This window comes from Pyrus communis, chromosome 5 (assembly GCF_963583255.1).
Source record: "Pyrus communis chromosome 5, drPyrComm1.1, whole genome shotgun sequence".
Classification (NCBI taxonomy): Eukaryota; Viridiplantae; Streptophyta; class Magnoliopsida; order Rosales; family Rosaceae; genus Pyrus; species Pyrus communis.
In genome coordinates this window covers 14,497,813-14,520,591 of record NC_084807.1, presented here as the reverse complement: position 1 = coordinate 14,520,591, position 22,779 = coordinate 14,497,813, and the positions used below count along the sequence as shown (strand labels likewise).

Genomic DNA, 22,779 nt, shown 5'->3' with positions numbered 1-22,779 from the left:
GCAACGAAGTTTGTTCTATAAAATCATGAGTGCTGTTTGCAACCATGATCCATATTTTGTGCAAAAAGAGGATGTTTTTCATGTTCTAGGTCTTCTTCCTGAGCAAAAAATTACGGCTGCCTTGCGAATGCTTGCATATGGAGCATCTGCAGATCAAGTGGATGAGATCGCAAGGATGGGAAAAACAACAGTTCTGGAGTCCCTGATGCGATTTTGCTCTGCAATTGAAGCCCTCTACACCAATGAGTACCTTCGGAAACCCACGCCAAGGGACATGCGAAGGCTTCTGAGGAAGGGTGAGATGCGAGGTTTCCCTGGCATGATTGGAAGCATCGACTGCATGCACTGGACATGGAAAAACTATCCAAGTACGTGGCAATGAGCTTATGGCGACAGAAAAGGAGCCAAAAGCATCATTTTGGAAGCGGTGGCTTCTTTTGATACATGGATTTGGCATGCTTTTTTTGGTGTTCCAGGAGCTCAGAATGACCTAAATGTCCTGGCCCAATCTTCAGTGTTTGACGAACTGCTACAAGGAAATGGGCCGAGATGCACATATTGGGTTAATGGTAATAAATACGAGGGACCATACTACCTTGCAGATGGTATTTACCCAAGGTGGTCAACATTTGTCAAAACAGTGCCACATCCGCAAAGTGAAAAAGAGAAACACTTCGCAAAGTGTCAAGAAGGGTGTTGGAAGGATGTCGAGCGTTGTTTTGGTATCCTGTAAGCTCGTTGGGCGATTGTCAGGGCTGTAGCTAGAATGTTTGATGTCGAGGCTCTTCGATCCATCATGATGACGTGTATTATTCTCCACAACATGATTGTTGAAGACGAGTATGATTATGATGCCGTCAATGAATACGAGCCGGATCCAATGAACAACTTAAGAACACAAATCTACTATGCTCATGATCGGACCGAAGATCCCGTGCAACACGAGCCGTTGGAACGGGATGGACGTTACAATGAATTGATCGTTTAGCGGTACACTTCATTGCAAGAGCCATACTGGCACATAACCCGCCAGAATGACTTGATTGACCACCAGTGGGGATTGCACGAAGGCAAAGATAATTAAAATAAGGCTTGTGGTTGAAGAATAAAGTGTATTATTTTTTAAGTAATCTTATTTAGTGTGTTTTTTTTTTTAAGTTTATATGGTGAGGTTATGTAATTTTATTTGGTGTTTTTTTAAAATGTTTATTTGGTGAGTTTATGTAATCTTATTCAAATATTTAAATAAAGTACAAAAATTACATAAGAAATTAAATAAAGTTCTAAAAATAAATAAGAAATTAAATAAAGTTCTAAAAATGTTAAGAAATTACATAACAAATTAAATAAAGTAGTACAAATAAATACGAAATTATGCAAAGTCTGTGGAGTTAGGATATGTGGTGCTAGGATCTTGGTTGCTAGGATTTCTGTAGCTGGAACCCCCTTGACTTGTTTCGGCATCTCTTGCACGCCTCCTTCGCACGACATCTCTGTTTTCTGATGTCCAAAAATATTTTGAATTCGGAGACAGTCCTACTAGAAACTTGTTTATAGTGTCACGATCTGCTTGAGCCATCCTTTCTTCTCTAAGCATCTCATTCTCTCGATGAAGTGCTTCTCTAATCATCTCGTTCTCTCGATTAACTATTTCTCTTTGTCTCTCAACCGCCGCATCACGAGCCTCAGTAGCTGCTATTATTGCTGCCATAGCAGTAGCTTTTTCCTCATCTCTAGCCTTTTCCCATGCCATGTTCAGTTCACCTTGGCGAGCAAGTTCCTCCATATATTTAGTGTAGTCATTTTTGGAAGAACTACCTTTTTTCTTTGATGCCTTTTTACCTTGAGGCCTGAGGGACTGACGAGTCGGTTGGGTCTCCGGCACTTCTTCAGTCATCCCTTCCGTGTCTTCAAATATGTTGGCTTCTTGTTCGGCCGTGTCTGCTTCTGGCGAACTGTGTAGACCCATATCGTGCATGACAACTTCTGGACCGGTTGCCACAATTTTGTATCTAGGGCAATCTTTGACAATTTGCCAACATTCCCATTTGTTGAATGATTTGTTATGGTTCTTTGCATTGTAGAATGCTTGTGCTTGTAGTGTCTATAAAAATGTGGGATAAGATAGTATTAAAAAAATACGGGTGTAACACAAATAAATAAAATAAAATATTGATGGGCGTGGAATGCATATAAATTACATAAGAAATTACATAGAAATTACATAAGAAATTAAATAAATAAAAATATTGATGTGGGTGGAATGCATATAAATAAATAAAAATATTGTTACCTAATCCGCTAAACTTGTCCCACTACGTAGATTACCAGAAGCATGAGATATGGCATTTTTCCAACAAGTAAAGGATGCGTTGAGTTTTTTTCCAACGACCTTGAAGACCTTGACTAGATCTGGCATCTTTTCCATGTACATCACAAAACGATTTCGTAATTTTACTCCACATTTCTCGCTCATCCATCTCATTACCCGTAATCGGGTCATGAGTAGTGTGAACCCAACATTCACACAACGTAACATCTTGAATGAGCTTCCACGAAGTCATTTTTTTCTCTCAAAGTGTACAAAATATTCAAATGTAGAAAGTGTAGAAAGTGTAGAAAATATTGAAATGTGGTGTAAGGTGAAAGATGAGGGTTAGGTATTTATAGAAAAAAAAATTAATTTTTTAAATTTTTTTTGTATTTTTTTAAAAAAATTCACAATTTTTAATAAATTTTAATGTTGTTATTAATCTGGACTGTTGGATTTGAAAAATAATCAAATCCAACAGCCAATCAGCTGCCACGTGGCCAACGGTCAAAATTCTGACCGTTGGGCCTTTTTTATTTTTTATTTTATTTTATTTTTGGTGAAAAAAACATGGACCGTTGATCTGTGATCGGACGGTCCATTTTAAAAGTCAAATTTAAATTTTTTTTACCGTTGGAAATCCAACGGCCTACAAAAACTAGCCGTTGGAAATCCAACGACTCTGAGGAGGGCCACGTAGCCCTCAGCTGTTGAAACGCAAGTGGGCCTGAGACGCGGGCCCCGCCGCCTGCAACCTTGTCTCCTACTCGTGCCCAGTCGCGAGTGTTGTGCACACGCCAGCCCAATAGGCCGGCTTCTGGGTCTGTCCGGAATGGGCTGGTCTGTTGCCTGGCTTAGGTTGGCTGCCAGGCTGTTTTGCGGGCTGGAGGTTTTGGACAGGGTGCCAGGATGTGTTTTGGACAAGGTGCTGGTCAAGTCCACCTCCGGTGGAACTGTTCTAAGCAAATAACTATTACGTGAAACTCCCTTATACTCTAGCATCAAATTCATGCATGCAAATTAAGTGTCGACCCTCAACCAACATACATAAACAAGTTTTGATAACTCAGATAAGCAAATCACATTCAAGACTCAAGAAACAATAACTGGATGTAATCAATTCATATAAAACATATAATCATGGCTTCAAATTCATCTCCAATTATAAAGAAATTAGTTCCTCATGTTCATCATAATTGAAAACCAAATTAAAATAAACATTGAATTAAAACTAAGGATAGAAAGAACCCAAAAACACTTCACACTCCAATGGCATGCACGACAGTCCCTTTGAATGGTGGCAGATTGCAAAAGTCCTCTTCTCCTTCCTTCCTTGCTTGCGGCACTAGGGTGAATTAGGGTGTTTGATGGCTGAATGTATGAATGTATAAATGAGGGGTGGTCTTTGAATGGTGCGGCAAACACTTTTATAAGGTTGGGGAATACACAATTTCTGAAGGGAAAAGGATTACACAATCCTAGGAGGAAAGGGTTAATGATTTCAGAAACCAAGAGGGAAAGGGATAGGGAATACACGGTAGGGATTGGGGTTTCTAGAAGGGAATAGGTGCGGCACCTTTGTAGGAACAAATAAGGTGTTCTAGAACCATATATCTAGGTGTTCTAATGTCATTTGGAGTTCCTTTTGCAACAGGAATTAAGATAGCAAAAGATTAGGATAAGATAAGGTTGGATAAGGTTTGGATAAGATAAGGTTGTTTGGATAATGTTCATTCTTTGTAGCTGATTCCTTATCTTCAATGCTTCCAAATTTGTTTCTCCAGATATTAAACACATTCCTAGCCTCTCTTGATCTTCAATTTCATCCATCCATCTTGCTCCACTCATAAGTTATCCAATTGATGCCCAAAACTGCTCCAAATGGCTCCAAAATGCACTTTCTTGCCAACTTTGCCATTAGGACCTACAAACACACGAAAATAGCTTAAAACACTATAATAAGTAGTAATTAACTAACTAAATGCAAGGAAACAACATATCAACTGCCACTTCTTGCACTAGAGAAATTGATTCTTCAATTGATGTACTTGGAGCCCATTTTGGTACTGCCTCTTCTATATTGAAATTAACCACATTACTGATCACCCTATCAATTTTAGTCACATCCATGTCTGTGATGTCCATATTTCTTTCTTCATTTTCAACAGTTGGATAGGCATAACATGTGGAACATTTTGGTCATCTTGGACTTGCTCATTTGGAAGTTGTGTGCCAAAGATACTTTGACTATCAACCAGCGTGTCAAAGTGAACATCAGTTATGGATTATAATGACAAAGCTTCAATTTTATAGCAGAATAATTATGCAGCATTAGTTATGGATTATAATCACAAAGCTTCAGTTTATAGCAGAATAATCATGCAGCATCAGTTATAGGAGAATCAAGAATATGAATCAAATTTTATAATTCAGTATTTTTGTTATAGAAGAATTAGTATGCAGCATTGCTTTTATATTATTTTTAGTGTGCATCATTACTTATATAAGTTTTTAGTATGCATTATTACTTATACAAGAATCAGCATCTAGCATCAGTGATAAAAAATTAGTATGCAGCATCAGTTATACCAAAATTAGTATACAACACCAGTTATACTAGAATTAGCATGTAGCATCAGTTATACCAAAATCATTCAGTTGTTGGCATTTTAATAATTTTTATGGCAAACTCATGATTTTATATAAAATATAAATACAAAATTTAAGCAGAATTAGCTTGTTTTTGGATTTACCATTTTGTTTGTTGGGTTATTGTCTTGATTTTTGAGCTTATCTTGGCTTTGTGTTTTTGTCTTCCATGCAGCCAGTGTCATTTGTATATCTTCATCATCTATTTGATTATCGCCTTTTTTCGGCACATCTAAAACTATTTTTTCATCGTCATCCTCTTCTTGCTATTGAACGTCATCCATCTCATCATTAGCATCACCTTTCCCATTCCATCTGATACTGTTCTTTCATCATCGTCATCATTTTTTTTCAATAACTTGATCATCTTGTGGAGATTGTACAGGCCCCTTACATTTTGATTTTCTTCAGGTTCATGTTCAAGTATCAATTTTTTTGCTGGTTTATCTCTCTTGGCTTTTGTATCCTTCTTGGCTAATTGCTTTGGTCCCACTATGGTTTCATCTTCTTCAGGATCTTCATGTTCAAGCACCAATTTTTTTGCTACTTTAGCTTTCTTGGCTTTTGGTTCCTTCTTATCTACTTGCTTTTCCATTTTCCTCTTTTTAGATGCAAGTGGAGGATCGACAAAGTCGTCGTCATCATCTTCTAAGTGTTGTTCAACTGACTCTTCAATTGGTTTTGCGTTCTCCATTTGTGAAAGGTTTAAGTGTTATGTTTTTTGATACTTTGTTTGAAAACAACACACAACAGGCACTTGCAGAATATTTTTTTTTCACACAAAGTACATGTAGATTCATGTTTTACATAAAAGTATATGCAGTATCAACTTCACCTCCAAATTTTCATTTGCTTCTTTATAGATTTTTTCATGCAGAACTACCAAAACTGGAGACCAAAACTTTACCTCCAAACAACATACTTCACTACTGTTGGCAAGTTGTTTCTCCTTTCCTTCTATTGGTTTGACGATTGGGGTGTGATCACAAAGCCAATACTGTAGACAAAATAAAAGTTATAGATTTGTATATTTTTGTAAAATAAGACAAAAACTGATTTTTATTTTTTATTTTTATTAGTTTTTGTTTGCTTACCAGTAAAAGTATAATAGCGCCGCTGACGTTTGGTTGTTTGTCTCTTTTCCTCTTTTGTGTTTATCAATTGATTCCATCAAGTATATTGTTGTTTCCTTGGCCCAATTGTACTGATTTATGTTATTGATGGAGTTACAATTCTTGGCCAAACTCTAAGGGAGTTTCCCTGCTGAGCTCCCAAGTAGATTTGTGTTGAGCAAATATAGAATTATAAGGTAGGCTGCATCTTGATTCCCTTATATTGTCCCAGGATCAAATGCAACTTGAATTGCTTGTGCAATTTCTCTTCTACCGATTCTTGTCATTTCTTAAAATTATTTATCAACAAATTTGTTTTCTTTCGGCTTTGGGATTCTTGAGTCTCTTGTTGACTGAGGGGCTTTTCTGCCTCGGTTTGGGATCCCAAATATGTTTTGGACATCATCAGTATTTACTTGGCAATATCCATTTTCGAATTTGAACATTCTTTTTTCAACATCATACCAGTTCACTATATGTATGACATCCCAGTATGATTTCTTCATTTGTAATTCACCTTTTATGTAAGCTTTCACAAGTCTGCCAAAAGGTGACTTATATATGAATGCCAAGACATCTATTTTTTCATCAAGTTTTGGCTTGAGCTCTTGTATTAGTTTTGCAAAGGTCATGAGATTCAGCCTTATTTGAACATAGTTATCATCTGTCGCCCGACGCTTTACGATAGGAGGTTTTTGAGTTAATTACTTTTTGGTTGCTAAATGTTCATCTTCATAAAAAATGAAACGATAATGAGTATAATTTTTAATCAAATAATATGAAGTCATATAAATGACAAACTAGATGCAAAGGGCAGATGCTTAGCGCACAAGCTAGATGCAGCATCACTTAGCACACAAGCTATATGCATCTTCACTTAGCGCATAAGTACATGCATCATCAATTAACAAACACGGTAGATACAGAATTGGTTGTTAACGCACAATGTAGACGCATAATTGTTTTTACCACAAGCTTGATGCAGATTCCTTTTTTCTTTTTCTACAAATATTTATGTGTAGAACCAATTTACAAACATAAAGTAGAACTAAAATTAATTTACGAAGTGCAGCATCAGTACAAAGTACAACATCAAGCTAGACGATTAATGTTTTTACTCACAATATTTAGACGCATATTCATTTTTTTTTTTCCAGATGTTGTTGAAGAATCAGTATACATATAAACTTAAAAAGCGAAACTAAAACATCTAAAACACTGAAATTGTTTTTTCTCAAACTAGAACACTGAATTTTTTGTAAAATCAAGTGCAAAAAACACTTGATAATGCATGAGTTTTTTAAATTTTTCTGAAAGTGTGTTTTGCAAAAACAAGTGCAAAAACACTTAATAATGCATCCAAAACTTTGATAATGCATTCATTTTTTTACAAAGTTCGAAATATAATCATGCAAAACAACGATTTTGAGTAGTAAAAAAACCTTTGAAACACTAATCTTTTGGAAATCCAGCTAAACATATGTATCACTTACTGAAAATCCGGCTTGAAAGTGTCGGAATCTATGGAGATTTTAGGGTTTTTTTCTAGGAAAGTATCTTTTGCGTGATAGTGTTTCAACTGATAGGTTTGGGGAAGATGAAACCGTCAGTTCACGGCATTGAATAAGGGAAACCGGTTTGTTTTTATGATTTTTTATCGTGTAGTGGTTAACGTGTCCGTTTATTAACGGTTATAGTTGAGGGGCATGGACTGTAATTTAGTCGGTTTGTTTCTTTTGGGTTGGGCTTGGGATTTTTCTAAAAAAATGTAAGAGATAAAAAAAAAAAAAAAAAAAAAAAAAAGAAGAAGGAGACGACCTGTGAGCAGAGAGAGGCGCTGACCAACATTAACGACAACAGCTATATATACGGATTAAGCAGCTTCCCTCATTTTCAACCTAAAAGCTACGCCGATTTCCTTTTCTGTCGAATCATTGAGAGCTTTCTGCTCTCTCTCTCTCTCTCTCCCATTTACTCATCCTTTATTGCACAGAACTCGAAACCCTTGCTATCCTCCGATGCCTCAAATCCAAATCGAAACGCAGATCCCCAAAACAAACCCTAGCGCAGCCTTTATCCCTCCACCATCATCACTCATACCAGAACTCAAAACCATTTCCACCTCTCTCTCTCTCATTCTTCCAGAGCTGCCTTAATGGTCTCTGCCTCACTCTTATCTCATCAAGCTTTTCCATATCTCTCCTCGATCTCTCTGGCCTTCAAACCCAAAACCAAACCTCAGGCCAGCAAGTATACATCAGTGCAGGACATAAATGGGTGGAAGGGTGAGATGTTGTAAACTGAGGGGAGAATAAGGGCGACGGGTGTTTAGTGCGAGAGAGAGAGAGAGAGAGTGAACTTCAGTGAAGCCTCTCTCAATCTCAAAGCACTCATCACTCCTCAAACTCTCAAGAATCCAGTCCAGTCCAATCCAATCCAATGGCACAGGACAATGATAACCACACTGAAAGTCAACTCCCACAAGTCCTGGTACTTCGGCAACCGGGATGCTGGACTATGTTGGAGTCCAACTACTCCCACAAGTTCAACTTCCTCAAAGCTTGGGACTCCCCACTTCCCCAGGACCAGTTCCTGGCCGGACATGCAGGCTCAGTCCAGGCCTTGCTGTCCTCCAGTATTGGGCCTCCGATAACTGCCAACATCCTCGGAATGCTGCCCTCCTTGAAGGTCATTGTCACCACCAGTGCAGGTCTCGACCACGTTGACCTGCCGAAGTGTCGAGAGCGGGGGGTTGTCGTTGCCAGTGCCCCTAAAGTCCATACTCACGATGTTGCTGATCTGGCTGTGGGGTTGTTTCTTGATGTAATGAGGAAAATTTCTGCCGGGGATCGGTATGTTAGAGATCGGCTTTGGGCTAGCAGAGGAGAGTTTTCTCTCGTTTCTAAGGTGATCACCCTTAATTTCTAGCTACTTCATTTCTCTTTTAATATATTCGAGCGATGTTCTAAATTAATCTAGATTAGTGGAAAACTGATTTGAACTTGATTGCAGACACGGGTAGTGCTGCATACTATCCTAGCCAACATAGCTACTTCCATGTCTACATTTCTAGCTACTTCTAAGCTGAATTTGTATACTTACATGCCTTAATCTTATTTTGTTTTGTTTCTTTAATAATATTGGTTTTGTTTGTCAGTTGGGAGAAAAAATGAAGTAAAGTGTTTCTAGTTGTTTACCAGTTAATAATTTAAAGTTTTTTTTTATGGATAATTGAACAGTGAAATGAATGAAATCTTCTTTCTGTAGAGAAATTAAAGTGATTTTGGTGATTGGAAATGTCAGATAGGAGGAAAGAGAGTCGGGATTGTTGGACTGGGAAACATTGGCTTAGAAGTTGCTAAAAAACTTGAGGCCTTTGGCTGCAGTATCTTGTACAACTCAAGGAAGGAGAAACCATTTGTTCCATACCCTTTCTATTCAAATATTTGCGAACTTGCATTGAATAGTGATGCACTTATCATTTGTTGTGCATTGACTGCTGAAACCCACCACTTGATCAACAACAAAGTCTTGCTTGCATTGGGAAGAGATGGAATAATTGTGAATGTAGGACGGGGAGCTATTATCGATGAGAAGGAAATGGTGCAGTGTTTGGTGAAGGGAGAAATTGGGGGTGCTGGTTTGGATGTGTTTGAGAACGAGCCTCAAGTTCCTAAAGAGCTCTTTCCATTGGATAATGTTGTGCTCTCACCGCATAATGGTCCTTGCACACCAGAATATTTCATGGATTTGTGTGAACTTGTAGCTGGGAATTTAGCAGCATTCTTCTCAAATAGACCGTTGCTTTCTCCAGCTTTGGATAATTAACCGGTTTCCAATCTGCAGGTTAGTGTTTCCGTAGTTTTAAAATCGTGTTTTGGTTTGTTTCCTCCAGTGCCAACGAATCACTTTAAGACAGAAGATGGAGTTTTAGCAATTTCTGTTTTAATTTTTCTTCTGGTAAGTTTTGTGCACTTTTCTGAATCAATGCAGGGTACAAAAATTTGATGCAATGAGTGAGGCAGTGAGAGAAGACAAGGATGAAGAACTGAGATGCGATCGTTACTGATAATTATATATTTGAGCCTTGTATTATAGTGTGGAATTGCTTGTCAATGATGATGAATATTATTGTAAGGTTGGATTCTTCTAAGGTCACCATCTTTGCCTTCATATAAACCTTGGGTTTATGTCTGTTTCAAAGGAAAATGTTTTACTTGGAAGTTGTACCAGAATTGCAAGATAATGATAAAACATTGAAATCGTATCTATATCCTTTTCAGCGATAATTAGGGGAGTGATTTATGCGCTCCCCATTTCATCTCCAACACTCCCGTCCTTGATTCTATTCATTGATTTCCTCCAAATTATTCAATATAACGGCTAGAAGAAGAAAAAAAAAAGTGTCGCAGGTGAAAAGCAGAGTGCAGAAACCGCTCTGTGATATTTATTCAAAATTAGTCATCTTGGTGCTCATTTGATATTTCCTTTGTATTTGTTGGCTCAAAAAGAATTGTTATGCATTGTAACTTTGGGAATGTTGGAAGACTATAAATAAATTTGAAAGGACGTGTGTACCTTTTATGCAGAAACTTGAATCTCAACACGCTCCTACAAACACGAATAACTGCTCTGACCCTTCGTGCATGTCTAGAACCTCGCAAGTCGTCGGGTTGGCTACTGTATGTCGAGTTGCCTCTTGGTTTTCGCCTCCCAAGACCTAGAGCCGAAAGTGATAGCTCTAAAGACCTAACAAGAATATTTGAATTGTAGAAAAACTTGTGTTTCTTGTGTTTTCTTTCTTCCCCGAAGCCTCCTTAGTGGTTGGAAAGAGTGTACAAAGACTGAAAAACCCATGAAAATCCCAAGTATATTCTAAAATGAATATCTCTTGATTTTCATCTAATTATCACATAGATAATTAGAAGGTTAATATCCTCATGTGGGTGGAAAATCCTTTGATATTTATTTATCCTATAAGATAAATCATACATCTCCCACTCACCCACATAGGGTGCGGCATAGTCTCAATCAACACACTTAGTTCACATCTATTCTAGTCTATCTCCTCATAAAGGAAATAGGATGTGTGATCTCGTGAGAAAAAATGTACATAACCAGGAGCACTGCCATTAAGCTATCACTAAACTAACAACAGTGCATCACTCGGAAGTTCATCGCTTTGTGGCCTAGACTGTTCATCACACACCAGACTTGACATTCTTTATCCCTCGTTATGAAATAAAAAAAAATGTCATGTCTCACAAGCATCATGTATCCATGTCTTATGTTTGATAACAAATATCAAAAGACATCGCGCAGTTAATGAAGCACATGACATGGTGTTTTCTTCGAACTGTCTTTCTTAAGCTCTGATGTCAGTCTAATTTTATTTAACTGCTTGACTAGAAACATGATGTGATCAATAATAGCACTCAAATTAAATCCTCTTCTTGACAATTGTACTAAAGATGTAAGTAGGGATCGTTCTAGGCCTGGGATTAGGAGGGATTGCTAATCTAATGAAAACTGACTCAAGAATGCAAAACTAGGCTTGAAAACACTTAAATAGACTCAAAGACTCTTAACTAAACTTATATAACTCAAAACAAATTGAAAAGACTCAAAACAACACAAAACAACCAAATAGACTCAAACTAGACTCTAAGACTTAATTTGGACAAAAATAGAATTGGTTTTGCCTCAAAACACTAAAAACACAATTTGGACAGATTCTAGCTATTTAGACACAACAAATTAAAGGGGATTGGGTTTTTGGACGAATTTAAAGTAAAACAAGTAATGTAAAGACTCAAATAAAGTTTGGACGAATTTGGGGAAAAACTATGGATGATTAGCTAGCTAGAGGATTCTTTTCCACACATGATACATTCGAACACAAATTGATTTCCAGTTGCTTTTCTCAATAAACCATGAACCTCAACACCCCAGATTAACCGTGACATCACTAATTAACCCTCAGATTCTCCTTTAGTTATTGGATTGGATGACATCATTCGACAACCCAAAGCATTCTTCAAAAGTTCCCTACATGACATCATAATAGAGATACAATCAAAGATCATTACATTCTATGAAAATCATAAGTATTGACAAAGCATTCGTAACTATGACATCATGATACTCATGCTAGGAATTTAACTTAACATGATTGTGAAAACAATCTTAACTACTTGTGAATATAAGTTTGTAACGATTATGTGAAACTCCCTTTTATTCTAGCACCAAATTCAAGCATGCAAAGTAAGTAGGCCTCCCTAATCAACATACAAGAATAAGTTCTCAATCAAACGGTTAAGTAAATTGCATTCACAATTTATGAAATCACAACTGGAATTAATCAATTCATATCACAAACATAATCATGGTTTCAAACCTTCCCCTAGCTAAAACAGGTTTAGACTCCCATGTTCACAACAAAACAAAGAAAACTTGAATTAAACATTGAAAACAAAAGATAGATTACACCTAAAAATGTTCCAACAATCCAACTTGAATGCAAAAACGTCCAAGGCTTCTTCTTCTCTTCTTCTTCCTTGCTATGCTGCAGCACAAAGGTTTTAGGGATGATTTTGGATGTGTTTCTGGGTTAGGAGTGAATTTGGGTTGGTAAAGGAGTGCAGCAAAGTAGAGGAATGGTGTATGGATGTGTAGTTGAAGGTATGAAAGTATGGGAATGGTGGAGAATGAATGTAGGCTGCAGCTATAAGTGGTGTAAGAGCCAAGGATGGCTGATTGTGTATATGAATGAATAGCCTTCTCTATGGGTGTGGCAAAGGGTTCTTTATTTAAGGGAAATGATCTTAACTTTTATTAAATGGCTTAGGAAAGAATTAGACCCCAAATCCACAAGGAAAAGGAGACTTAAAGTCAAAATCCAAAGGGAAAAGGAAAGGAACTTGTAGCGAGGAAGATTGGGAAAGGGAATGTGTTTTAAGGCTGAAATTAGGCAAGGATTTAGAATAGAATAGGAATGTAGGGTGCAACATTGTCTAGGGTTAAAAAGGAATGCGATCTTGGGACACAAAATAGGGAATAAGCTATCCCCTTGCATGGCAAGGAAAGGAAAGGGTAAGGTGAGCCACGGCAAGGGTTAGAATGGTGCAAAGAAGGTTTAGTTTGTGTCCTAAAATGCGTAAGAGACCTTCAATGTTGCTGGAACTTAGGGCTTTTAGGATTAGGAAAGGTCAAACCAAAATAGGAAACCTTGGCTTAACTTTCCTACTTCAAGTAGGAATCCTTCTTTGATTAGGAATCCTAACATCTTTAGGTCTTCAATTTCGTCCATTCCTTTTGCTCCAAGCATATGATATCCATTCCAAGTCAAATTTTGCTCCAAAAAGCTCCAAAATGCACTTTCTTGCTACTTTAGCCATATGGACCTATAAACACACGAAAATAGCTTAAAATACTAAAATAACTATGAACTAACAACATAAATGTAAGAAAACAAGTTAACTAAGTCGCCTAAATATACTCATATCAAATTCCCCCACACTTAGCTTTTGCTAGTCCTCGAGCAAAACAAAACAACCAAAACTAACAAAACAATATCTAGACCTTCCAACATTTACCTCAGGGATTTCCAATGAACTTGACACATTAAAGAACACTACTCCCACAGTTTTTAGCTCTATTTACACTTGAGCAAACACTTAACCATAGTTACCACTTACTAGTTCACATTTAATCAATTAAAACAACGTTTTGAATGTAGTAACATGCCTTAGAGAATTCCCTCAATTCCTCACTAGAATACTCTCTATTTTCACACAGATTTTCTAACTACACTCCCTACACTAAGTATATGTGAGAAGGTTGATGTAAACATGTAGACTAGCACTCACATATGTTATAACAAAGAAAGCATTTTCTGGAATTATGACAATGACATGTATATGATCTCATGAATGGAATGCTACTACATAGAATGAGAACTAGGGATTCCATATGCTCATACCAATTTCAAACTCCACATATTGAACACATAACATCAAGAGAGAAGTTGAGGGTTGTAATGAGGCTAAGGTATTGGCTAACAAAGAAGGGTAAAGGATAAACAAAGGTTCTTAAAGCAATAGGAAACAAAGTAATGAAATTGACACTTAAACTCACTTTTGATTCAACACTTGGAAGAACAGGAATCAATCACAAGGAAGGAAACATGAGTCAAACTTCCTTGTTTTGACTTAGTCAATCCTAATCTTTTCCTACTTAATTCCCAGCTGCAAGGAGGGTTCCTAATTGATTTGGGACACTTAAATATAAGTTTTAGAAGCATTAATCCTAGCCAAAGAAGGTTGCCGCACTTCCCTTTCCTTTTTCCCTTCCTTGCCGTGCAAGGAATCACATTTCCCTTTCCTATTAAATGTCCTAAAACTAAAGAGAACAAGGTTCCAACACTTTGGCTCCAATTAGGTCTTCAATTTCGTCCAACACTTTGGCTTCAAGCATAAGCTATCCGTCCTTAGCCCAAAAGTGCTCCAAAAGTCTCCAAAATGCATCTTTTTGCTCCTTTAGCCCTTTGGACCTACAAACACACGAAAATAGCTTAAAGTACTAAAATAACTAAAGAAACACAACGTAAATGCACGAGAATAAGCAAAGTAAGTCGCCTAAATAAGCTCCTATCAAATACCCCCACACTTATCTTTTGCTAGTCCTCGAGCAAAACAGAAAGAAAAACAAAACAAAACCAAACTAAACAAGTAAAACATAATCTTAAACCTTCCAACGTTGCCTCAGGGATTTCCAATGCACATGACAAGTTAAAAATCATTATTCCCACAGATTTTGGTTATCTTTACACTTAAGTACATACTTAATCATAGTCACCACATACTAATTCACAATTAAGCATTTAAAACTATATTTTGAATGTAGTAACATGCCTTAGAGAATTTGCTCAAATCCTTACAAGATATGCACTCATTTTTCACACAGATTTTCTGACTACACACCCTACACTAGCTATATGTGAGAAGATTGATGTAAAAATGAATTCTAACACTCACATATGTTATATTAAAGAAAGCATTTTCTGGATTTACGACAATGACATGAATATGATCTCATGAATGGAATGCTACTACTTAGACGCGAGAACCAGTGACACCATAAGCTCATACCAAGTTCAAACTCCACAAATTGAAATACACAACACTCAAGATAGAAGTCAAAGGGGTGTAACGGGGCTAGGGTATTGGCTAACAGTGAAAGGTGAAGGATAAACAAACATTCTTAAAGCAATAGTGAGCAAAGTATTTGAATTAGGCACTTAGAATTCCCTTTAGAACGCAAAAATCAACTTTGAACACCCAAGGGTAAGTCACACAAAACTTAGGGCCATATTCAACTTTTTGGACCCTTTCTTCAACCATCAACGCTCGTGAGTTCATTCTTACTTATTTTCACTCTTTTTTTTTTTTTTTTTTTTTTTTTTTTTTTTGAATCCCGGAACATACATATAAACGTAAGAACAAACTTTTACTCCCCCACACTCATTTTCTTGCATAATGTAACTCAAAAGGAATTCATTTAAGTCATGCTTACTATACTTTAAGAACAAGGGTATAGGAAATTCCTACTCTAGGCTAGGTAAGGGGTGATGTGGTTAGCAAAGAAAATAGGATAAACGAGGCTCAACGGGGTTAAAACTAATATATACGAAATATGGGAAGTAAGGCTATTTGGCTATGGTGGCAACTACACAACTTCATCTTGATATATGTTATGCAATTCAATGTCATGCTTTGAATGAAACGGATATAAGTTCTAGCATTTAGTTCTATCATGATACAATTGCATTCTAAGTAGCAACCAAGCAAGGAATAATGAGATCATTCAACAACTTTACAAAACAAAGAATCACAGAAAATAACTCTCCAAAGAAGGTAATGGCTCGAGTCTCACAGGGTTGTAGCGTTTGTTTGAGTTCCTTCCTTCAAGCATGTTACAAAAACGAATTTTTCTTTTATGATTGCATGTGAAGTCATACATTATAACCATAACTAAGCATAAACCAAGAGTAAATCAAACTTCTCTCTATGTATATAACTCTTTTTAACAGTCATGCAATTACAAACCAAATCCTCATCATAACGTTGGAAGGTTCCCTAAGACACAAAAACAACTCAAAACACTCATTTTAGGCTTTTCAAAAAAATGTTTTTCAAATTTTTATGTGATTTTCGGAGTTATAAAACAAAATACGCTAAAACAGTTTAAAAACACCTTAAAAACATTTAAAACAGCAAGGAACAACACTTGAAGTTATGGGTGATAAAATTCAACGAATTTGCATCAACATACTTAGTTACCCCCCCCCACACTTAAATCAAACATTGTCCTCAATGTTTTAAGCATAGATTCACACAAAACATAAGTAAACACACAAACAACAACTAAACATACTAAACATGGCAGAATGTAATTAACAAAGAGAAGAGTTTAGGGACGCAAATCTGGTTATGGAGTGTAAATTCCCTCTTCTCTTTGTTGATTGCATTGAGGCTTGATCTTGATGATTCCACAGGCTTACTCTCGAACTGGTTTCCGCCCATCATTGATTTTCCTTTGTGCTACTTCTTGAACTGGGCAGCAGGATGGTTCTTTTGGTCTCCCCCGAAGGTCTGAGCTTACCCTTTTGGTCTGTTTCTTTGTTCAATCTTTCCAATTCGTATTGAAAAGGGTTGGAGGATAACTCAGCCTATGTTTGTCTCCACATGCTTCAATGTATCATTTTCACTTGCCTTACTCGCTCCCCTTTGCAGAAGTGGTCCCTTCTCCGGAAGTGTATCAACCGTTGAAGATGACTACTCGAGAGCAACGCTAGGTAAGCAATCAGGAATAGATTCCAGGCAGTTGGCTCCAGATCGGAAGATTGACTCCAAGTGCCGGCTGATTGCTTCTTTTACTTTGCCATGCGAGTAAGAACAAGGACAAAGAAAAAGACAGGGAAAGAGCATGATATGAGATACTTTTGCTTTTGACCTTGATGATATGAGATACCTTTGCTTTGAAGAAGCGGTGAATGAATCAGCACATGCTTCAATCCGCCGTTTCCTCCTGGGTCATATGTACTCCAGGCATCTGGTATCATCTTTGGGGAAGAAGAAAGAATTGAGTATTTTGAAAGGCTTTGCTGGGAGTGCGCCCTCAGAGGTGAGGGAGAGTTGGGCATTTTCTTCAGGTTTGCCCTGCCATAAAAGACGAAGGTCGACATATATAGAGATAATATCAAGTGGTGGTACTTTTTACCCTTGTCGACAAACGTTTTGATCCCGCAATTCCGGCTTTTTGAAATAGTGGCGCCTCTTCGATCTTTGAATACGCCTCTTCGATTTCTGAGGAGGCGCCCCTTCGATTTCTGAACGACGCCCCTTCTCTTTCTAAACGACACGTGGTAGTGCAGATGCGGCTCCTTTTGACAAAGCTGCACGCGTTTTCTGAAAAGCAGAGAAAGCGTCGCCGAACTTTGCGCTTGTCGGCTAAAGACGTGTAGTTGCGATGATGGCCTCCACGTGTTTTCAGCTTTGTCAGAAATCTTTTGACAAAGTTGAACGCGTTTTCTGAAAAGCCGAGGGAGCGTCGCCTAACTTACGCCGGAAAATCCGGCTCTTTGAATCGGTGGACGCGTCGCCTTGGCATTTTATAGAGCTATCGATCACCGCCAACATACACACTCTGAAGATTTCCCATTCCTGAAACTCGACTCCGGCCCTTTGTGAAATTTTTAACTCCATCCACCCCTTCTCTTTGAACACTTTTGAAAAAAATGGCAAACTCATCGAACCTTAGCTTAGATTTGAGTCTCAGCAGCGATCCGGTTGCGCCCCGTCAAGGTAATGTATGGCGCCCTTCTTTTTTATCTTCTAACGGTCCTCTTTCAGGTGAAGACTCTGTGATGCAGGACGCCACAACAGCTACAATAGTAGCTAAAAACCTCTTCACTCCAAAAGATAGTAGGCTGCTGTCAGGACGGTCCGATGAGTTGGCCGTTCAAGAGTCCCTCGCACTTAGTGTTCAGTGTGCGAGCTCTGTGTCCAACATGGGCCTACGCCTGCTTGCCCGCTCCCGTCAGGTGGAATCGTTGATGGCAGAAGTGGAAAGACTTAAGCAAGAGATCCAGCAGCTTAAGTACGAGAATAGAAGTTTGCATGTGCTTGCAAATAACTATTCGTCGGGGATGAAGAGGAAGCTTGATGAGCTGCAAGAATCTGAGGGTCGAATTCACAGTGACCGTCAAAGGCTTGCGTCTTATCTCCAGAGGCACATTTTTCCTGGGTCATCCAGCGCTTGGCCAAGTATTGAGGCCTGGAATGCTCTAGCTCCGATGCCTTCCGCTTCGATGCCTCCCGCTTCTATGCCTTCCGCTCCGAGATTTATACGCACACAAATTAAACCCTCTTTTCGTCAAATTGTAGTATATGTATAAGTAGGGATCGTTCTGGACCGGGGATTAGGAGGGATTGTTAATCACTTGGATTTGACTAAAAAAAAAACGTAAAAACACAAAATAAATGTATTTCTAACTAATCTAACACTTTAAAATAAATGGGGGATTGGTTTTGGACGAAATTAAACTAAAATAGAAACTTGGAAACAAAACAGATTGTACAAACGAAATTGATGGAATAGAATGAAGAAAAACTAGTTAGAGGGTTCCTTATCCACACATGAACATAAGCATATAATTTGACTCCCAGTTATGACTTCAACAAACGATAAATGACAATGCTCCAAGTTAATTAGGTCCGCTTAAATTAACTATTCAGATTTCCCTAGATTCATTGGATTGAATGGGATACGCATTACAACCAAATTATTCCTAATCAAAGTCTCTCACATGGAATACGCATGATAGAGACATTCAACAAAGATCATTAAGTTCAACGGAAATCATAAACATTGACTAGGCATTCATAACTATGGAATACGCATGTTAATCCAGCCTAGGGTTTACTAAACACAATCGTGACTAGCGATTTTTACTACTCATGAATATAAGTTCATAACGATTAGGTGAAATTCCCTTATATCCTAGCATCAAGTCTTAGGCATGCAAATTAAGTGTCGACCCTCAACCCACATACATAAACAAGTTCTTAATCAAAACAGAAAAGTAACCCACATCTAAAGTTCATGAATTCATAACTGGAGTAAATCAAATCATAACCAACATATGTCCATGGCTTCAAATTCGCCTCTAACTAAAAAGAAATTAGTTTCACATGTTTAACATAATTGAATAACAAGTTAAATTAAACATGAAAACAGAAACAAGAAAAGAAAGAACAAATGGATGGAAAGTTAGCTACAGGGTTCATCTCCACATATGTTATACTTGCATAATAAAACGATTTCCAATTGCATTTCAACAAATCATTAATTCTCAACGCCCCGGGTTAATTAGGTCCGCTTAAATTAACCGTCAAGTTTTCCTTAAGTTAATGAATTGGATGGGTTAGCGCAACGCAATTCACAACATTCTCCAAAAGTCCTTTACGTGAAAAGCACAATAAAGATACAATCAAAGATCATTAAGCATCATGAAAACTTTAAGTGTTGACGAGGCATTCGTTACTATGGACTACGCATGAAACTTATGCCAAGAATTCATTTAACGCGATTGTTTATAAGCAACCTCCACTACTTGTGAATATAAGTTCATAACGATTAGGTGAAAATCACTTATATTCTAGCGTCATATTCATGCATGAAAATTAAGCGCGCATTCTTAATAAACATACATAAATAAGTTATCAATCAAACGGTTAAACAAATTGAATCAACAACTTATGAAATGCAATTAGAAGTAATCAAATCAAAATGCAAGCATAAACATATATTTCGAATCACCCCCTAGCTAAAGGGGGTTTAGTTTATTATAACTTTGAAATCAAAGAAATACCTAAACATTCCAACAACTCAAACTTGAATTGTATGAACGTTTAGGCACTCTTCTCTTCCATTCCTCATACGTACAAACAAAGAGAATTGAATTTAAACATTGAAATCAAAGAAACACCTAAACATTCCAACAACTCAAACTTGAATTGTATGAACGTTTAGGCACTCTTCTCTTCCTCGTTGTTGTAGCACAAGGTCTAAGGATAGTTTGATGGTGTGAATGGTTTGGGGAGTGGTGTTTGGATTAATAGGGAAATGGAAAAATGGTGTTTGGATTACAAGGGAACTCACGGCAAAGAGAAGGAATGGAAGTGTTTGTGGTGTGTTGTGTATGAAATGAGATGTCCATGAATGAATGAATGCAAGGGTATTTTATAGGAGTAGTGGAGGGAACATATGGCTATGTCATTTGTAGGTGAAGTAGGTGGATGTTGTAGGTGAAGTAGGTGGATGTTGTAGGTGAAGTAGGTGGATGTTGTAGGTGAAGTGGATGTTGTAGGTGAAGTAGGTGGATGTTGTAGGTGAAGTAGGTGGATGATATGTTAAGTGATAAGTGATAAGTGATATGATATGTGGTTATGATATGATAAGTGGTTAAGTGGTGATGATAAGTGATAAGTGATTAAGTGATATGATATGTGGTGATGATAAGTGGTAAGTGCATGTGGGTTAACTAATGAAGGAAATGCATGTGCAATGACAATGTGTTAGAATGGATGTGTGTTATGCATGGCATGATTGGGATTAGGAAAGGTTTAAATGTCCTAAAACTAAAGAGAACAAGGTTCCAACACTTTGGCTCCAATTAGGTCTTCAATTTCGTCCAACACTTTGGCTTCAAGCATAAGCTATCCATCCTTAGCCCAAAAGTGCTCCAAAAGTCTCCAAAATGCATCTTTTTGCTCCTTTAGCCCTTTGGACCTACAAACACACGAAAATAGCTTAAAGTACTAAAATAACTAAAGAAACACAACGTAAATGCACGAGAATAAGCAAAGTAAGTCGCCTAAATAAGCTCCTATCAAATACCCCCACACTTATCTTTTGCTAGTCCTCGAGCAAAACAGAAAGAAAAACAAAACAAAACCAAACTAAACAAGTAAAACATAATCTTAAACCTTCCAACGTTGCCTCAGGGATTTCCAATGCACATGACAAGTTAAAAATCATTATTCCCACAGATTTTGGTTATCTTTACACTTAAGTACATACTTAATCATAGTCACCACATACTAATTCACAATTAAGCATTTAAAACTATATTTTGAATGTAGTAACATGCCTTAGAGAATTTGCTCAAATCCTTACAAGATATGCACTCATTTTTCACACAGATTTTCTGACTACACACCCTACACTAGCTATATGTGAGAAGATTGATGTAAAAATGAATTCTAACACTCACATATGTTATATTAAAGAAAGCATTTTCTGGATTTACGACAATGACATGAATATGATCTCATGAATGGAATGCTACTACTTAGACGCGAGAACCAGTGACACCATAAGCTCATACCAAGTTCAAACTCCACAAATTGAAATACACAACACTCAAGATAGAAGTCAAAGGGGTGTAACGGGGCTAGGGTATTGGCTAACAGTGAAAGGTGAAGGATAAACAAACATTCTTAAAGCAATAGTGAGCAAAGTATTTGAATTAGGCACTTAGAATTCCCTTTAGAACGCAAAAATCAACTTTGAACACCCAAGGGTAAGTCACACAAAACTTAGGGCCATATTCAACTTTTTGGACCCTTTCTTCAACCATCAACGCTCGTGAGTTCATTCTTACTTATTTTCACTCTTCTTTTTTTTTTTTTTTTTTTTTTTTTTTTTTTTTGAATCCCGGAACATACATATAAACGTAAGAACAAACTTTTACTCCCCCACACTCATTTTCTTGCATAATGTAACTCAAAAGGAATTCATTTAAGTCATGCTTACTATACTTTAAGAACAAGGGTATAGGAAATTCCTACTCTAGGCTAGGTAAGGGGTGATGTGGTTAGCAAAGAAAATAGGATAAACGAGGCTCAACGGGGTTAAAACTAATATATACGAAATATGGGAAGTAAGGCTATTTGGCTATGGTGGCAACTACACAACTTCATCTTGATATATGTTATGCAATTCAATGTCATGCTTTGAATGAAACGGATATAAGTTCTAGCATTTAGTTCTATCATGATACAATTGCATTCTAAGTAGCAACCAAGCAAGGAATAATGAGATCATTCAACAACTTTACAAAACAAAGAATCACAGAAAATAACTCTCCAAAGAAGGTAATGGCTCGAGTCTCACAGGGTTGTAGCGTTTGTTTGAGTTCCTTCCTTCAAGCATGTTACAAAAACGAATTTTTCTTTTATGATTGCATGTGAAGTCATACATTATAACCATAACTAAGCATAAACCAAGAGTAAATCAAACTTTTCTCTATGTATATAACTCTTTTTAACAGTCATGCAATTACAAACCAAATCCTCATCATAACGTTGGAAGGTTCCCTAAGACACAAAAACAACTCAAAACACTCTTTTTAGGCTTTTCAAAAAAATGTTTTTCAAATTTTTATGTGATTTTCGGAGTTATAAAACAAAATACGCTAAAACAGTTTAAAAACACCTTAAAAACATTTAAAACAGCAAGGAACAACACTTGAAGTTATGGGTGATAAAATTCAACGAATTTGCATCAACATACTTAGTTACCCCCCCCCACACTTAAATCAAACATTGTCCTCAATGTTTTAAGCATAGATTCACACAAAAC

General features: G+C 37.2%; 1 protein-coding gene across 1 annotated transcript; it reads left to right on the top strand.

The window, feature by feature from the left end:
- Positions 1-7,986: 7,986 nt before the first annotated feature.
- On the top strand, positions 7,987-10,361 carry LOC137735389 (glyoxylate/hydroxypyruvate reductase HPR3-like). The gene is made up of 3 exons (XM_068474812.1): positions 7,987-8,979; positions 9,376-9,918; positions 10,066-10,361. Exons 1-2 carry the CDS (start codon positions 8,512-8,514, stop codon positions 9,898-9,900), a joined length of 993 nt encoding a protein of 330 aa, XP_068330913.1. The 5' UTR covers positions 7,987-8,511; the 3' UTR covers positions 9,901-9,918; positions 10,066-10,361.
- Positions 10,362-22,779: the final 12,418 nt, after the last annotated feature.

What these genes read in the sequence shown, in the direction of transcription:
- LOC137735389 (XM_068474812.1), top strand. Translation starts at nt 8,512, where the DNA reads ATGGCACAGGACAATGATAACCACACTGAAAGTCAACTCCCACAAGTC. An exon ending in AGTTTTCTCTCGTTTCTAAG is followed by an intron (nt 8,980 to 9,375) that starts GTGATCACCCTT and finishes TGGAAATGTCAG; the next exon opens with ATAGGAGGAAAGAGAGTCGG.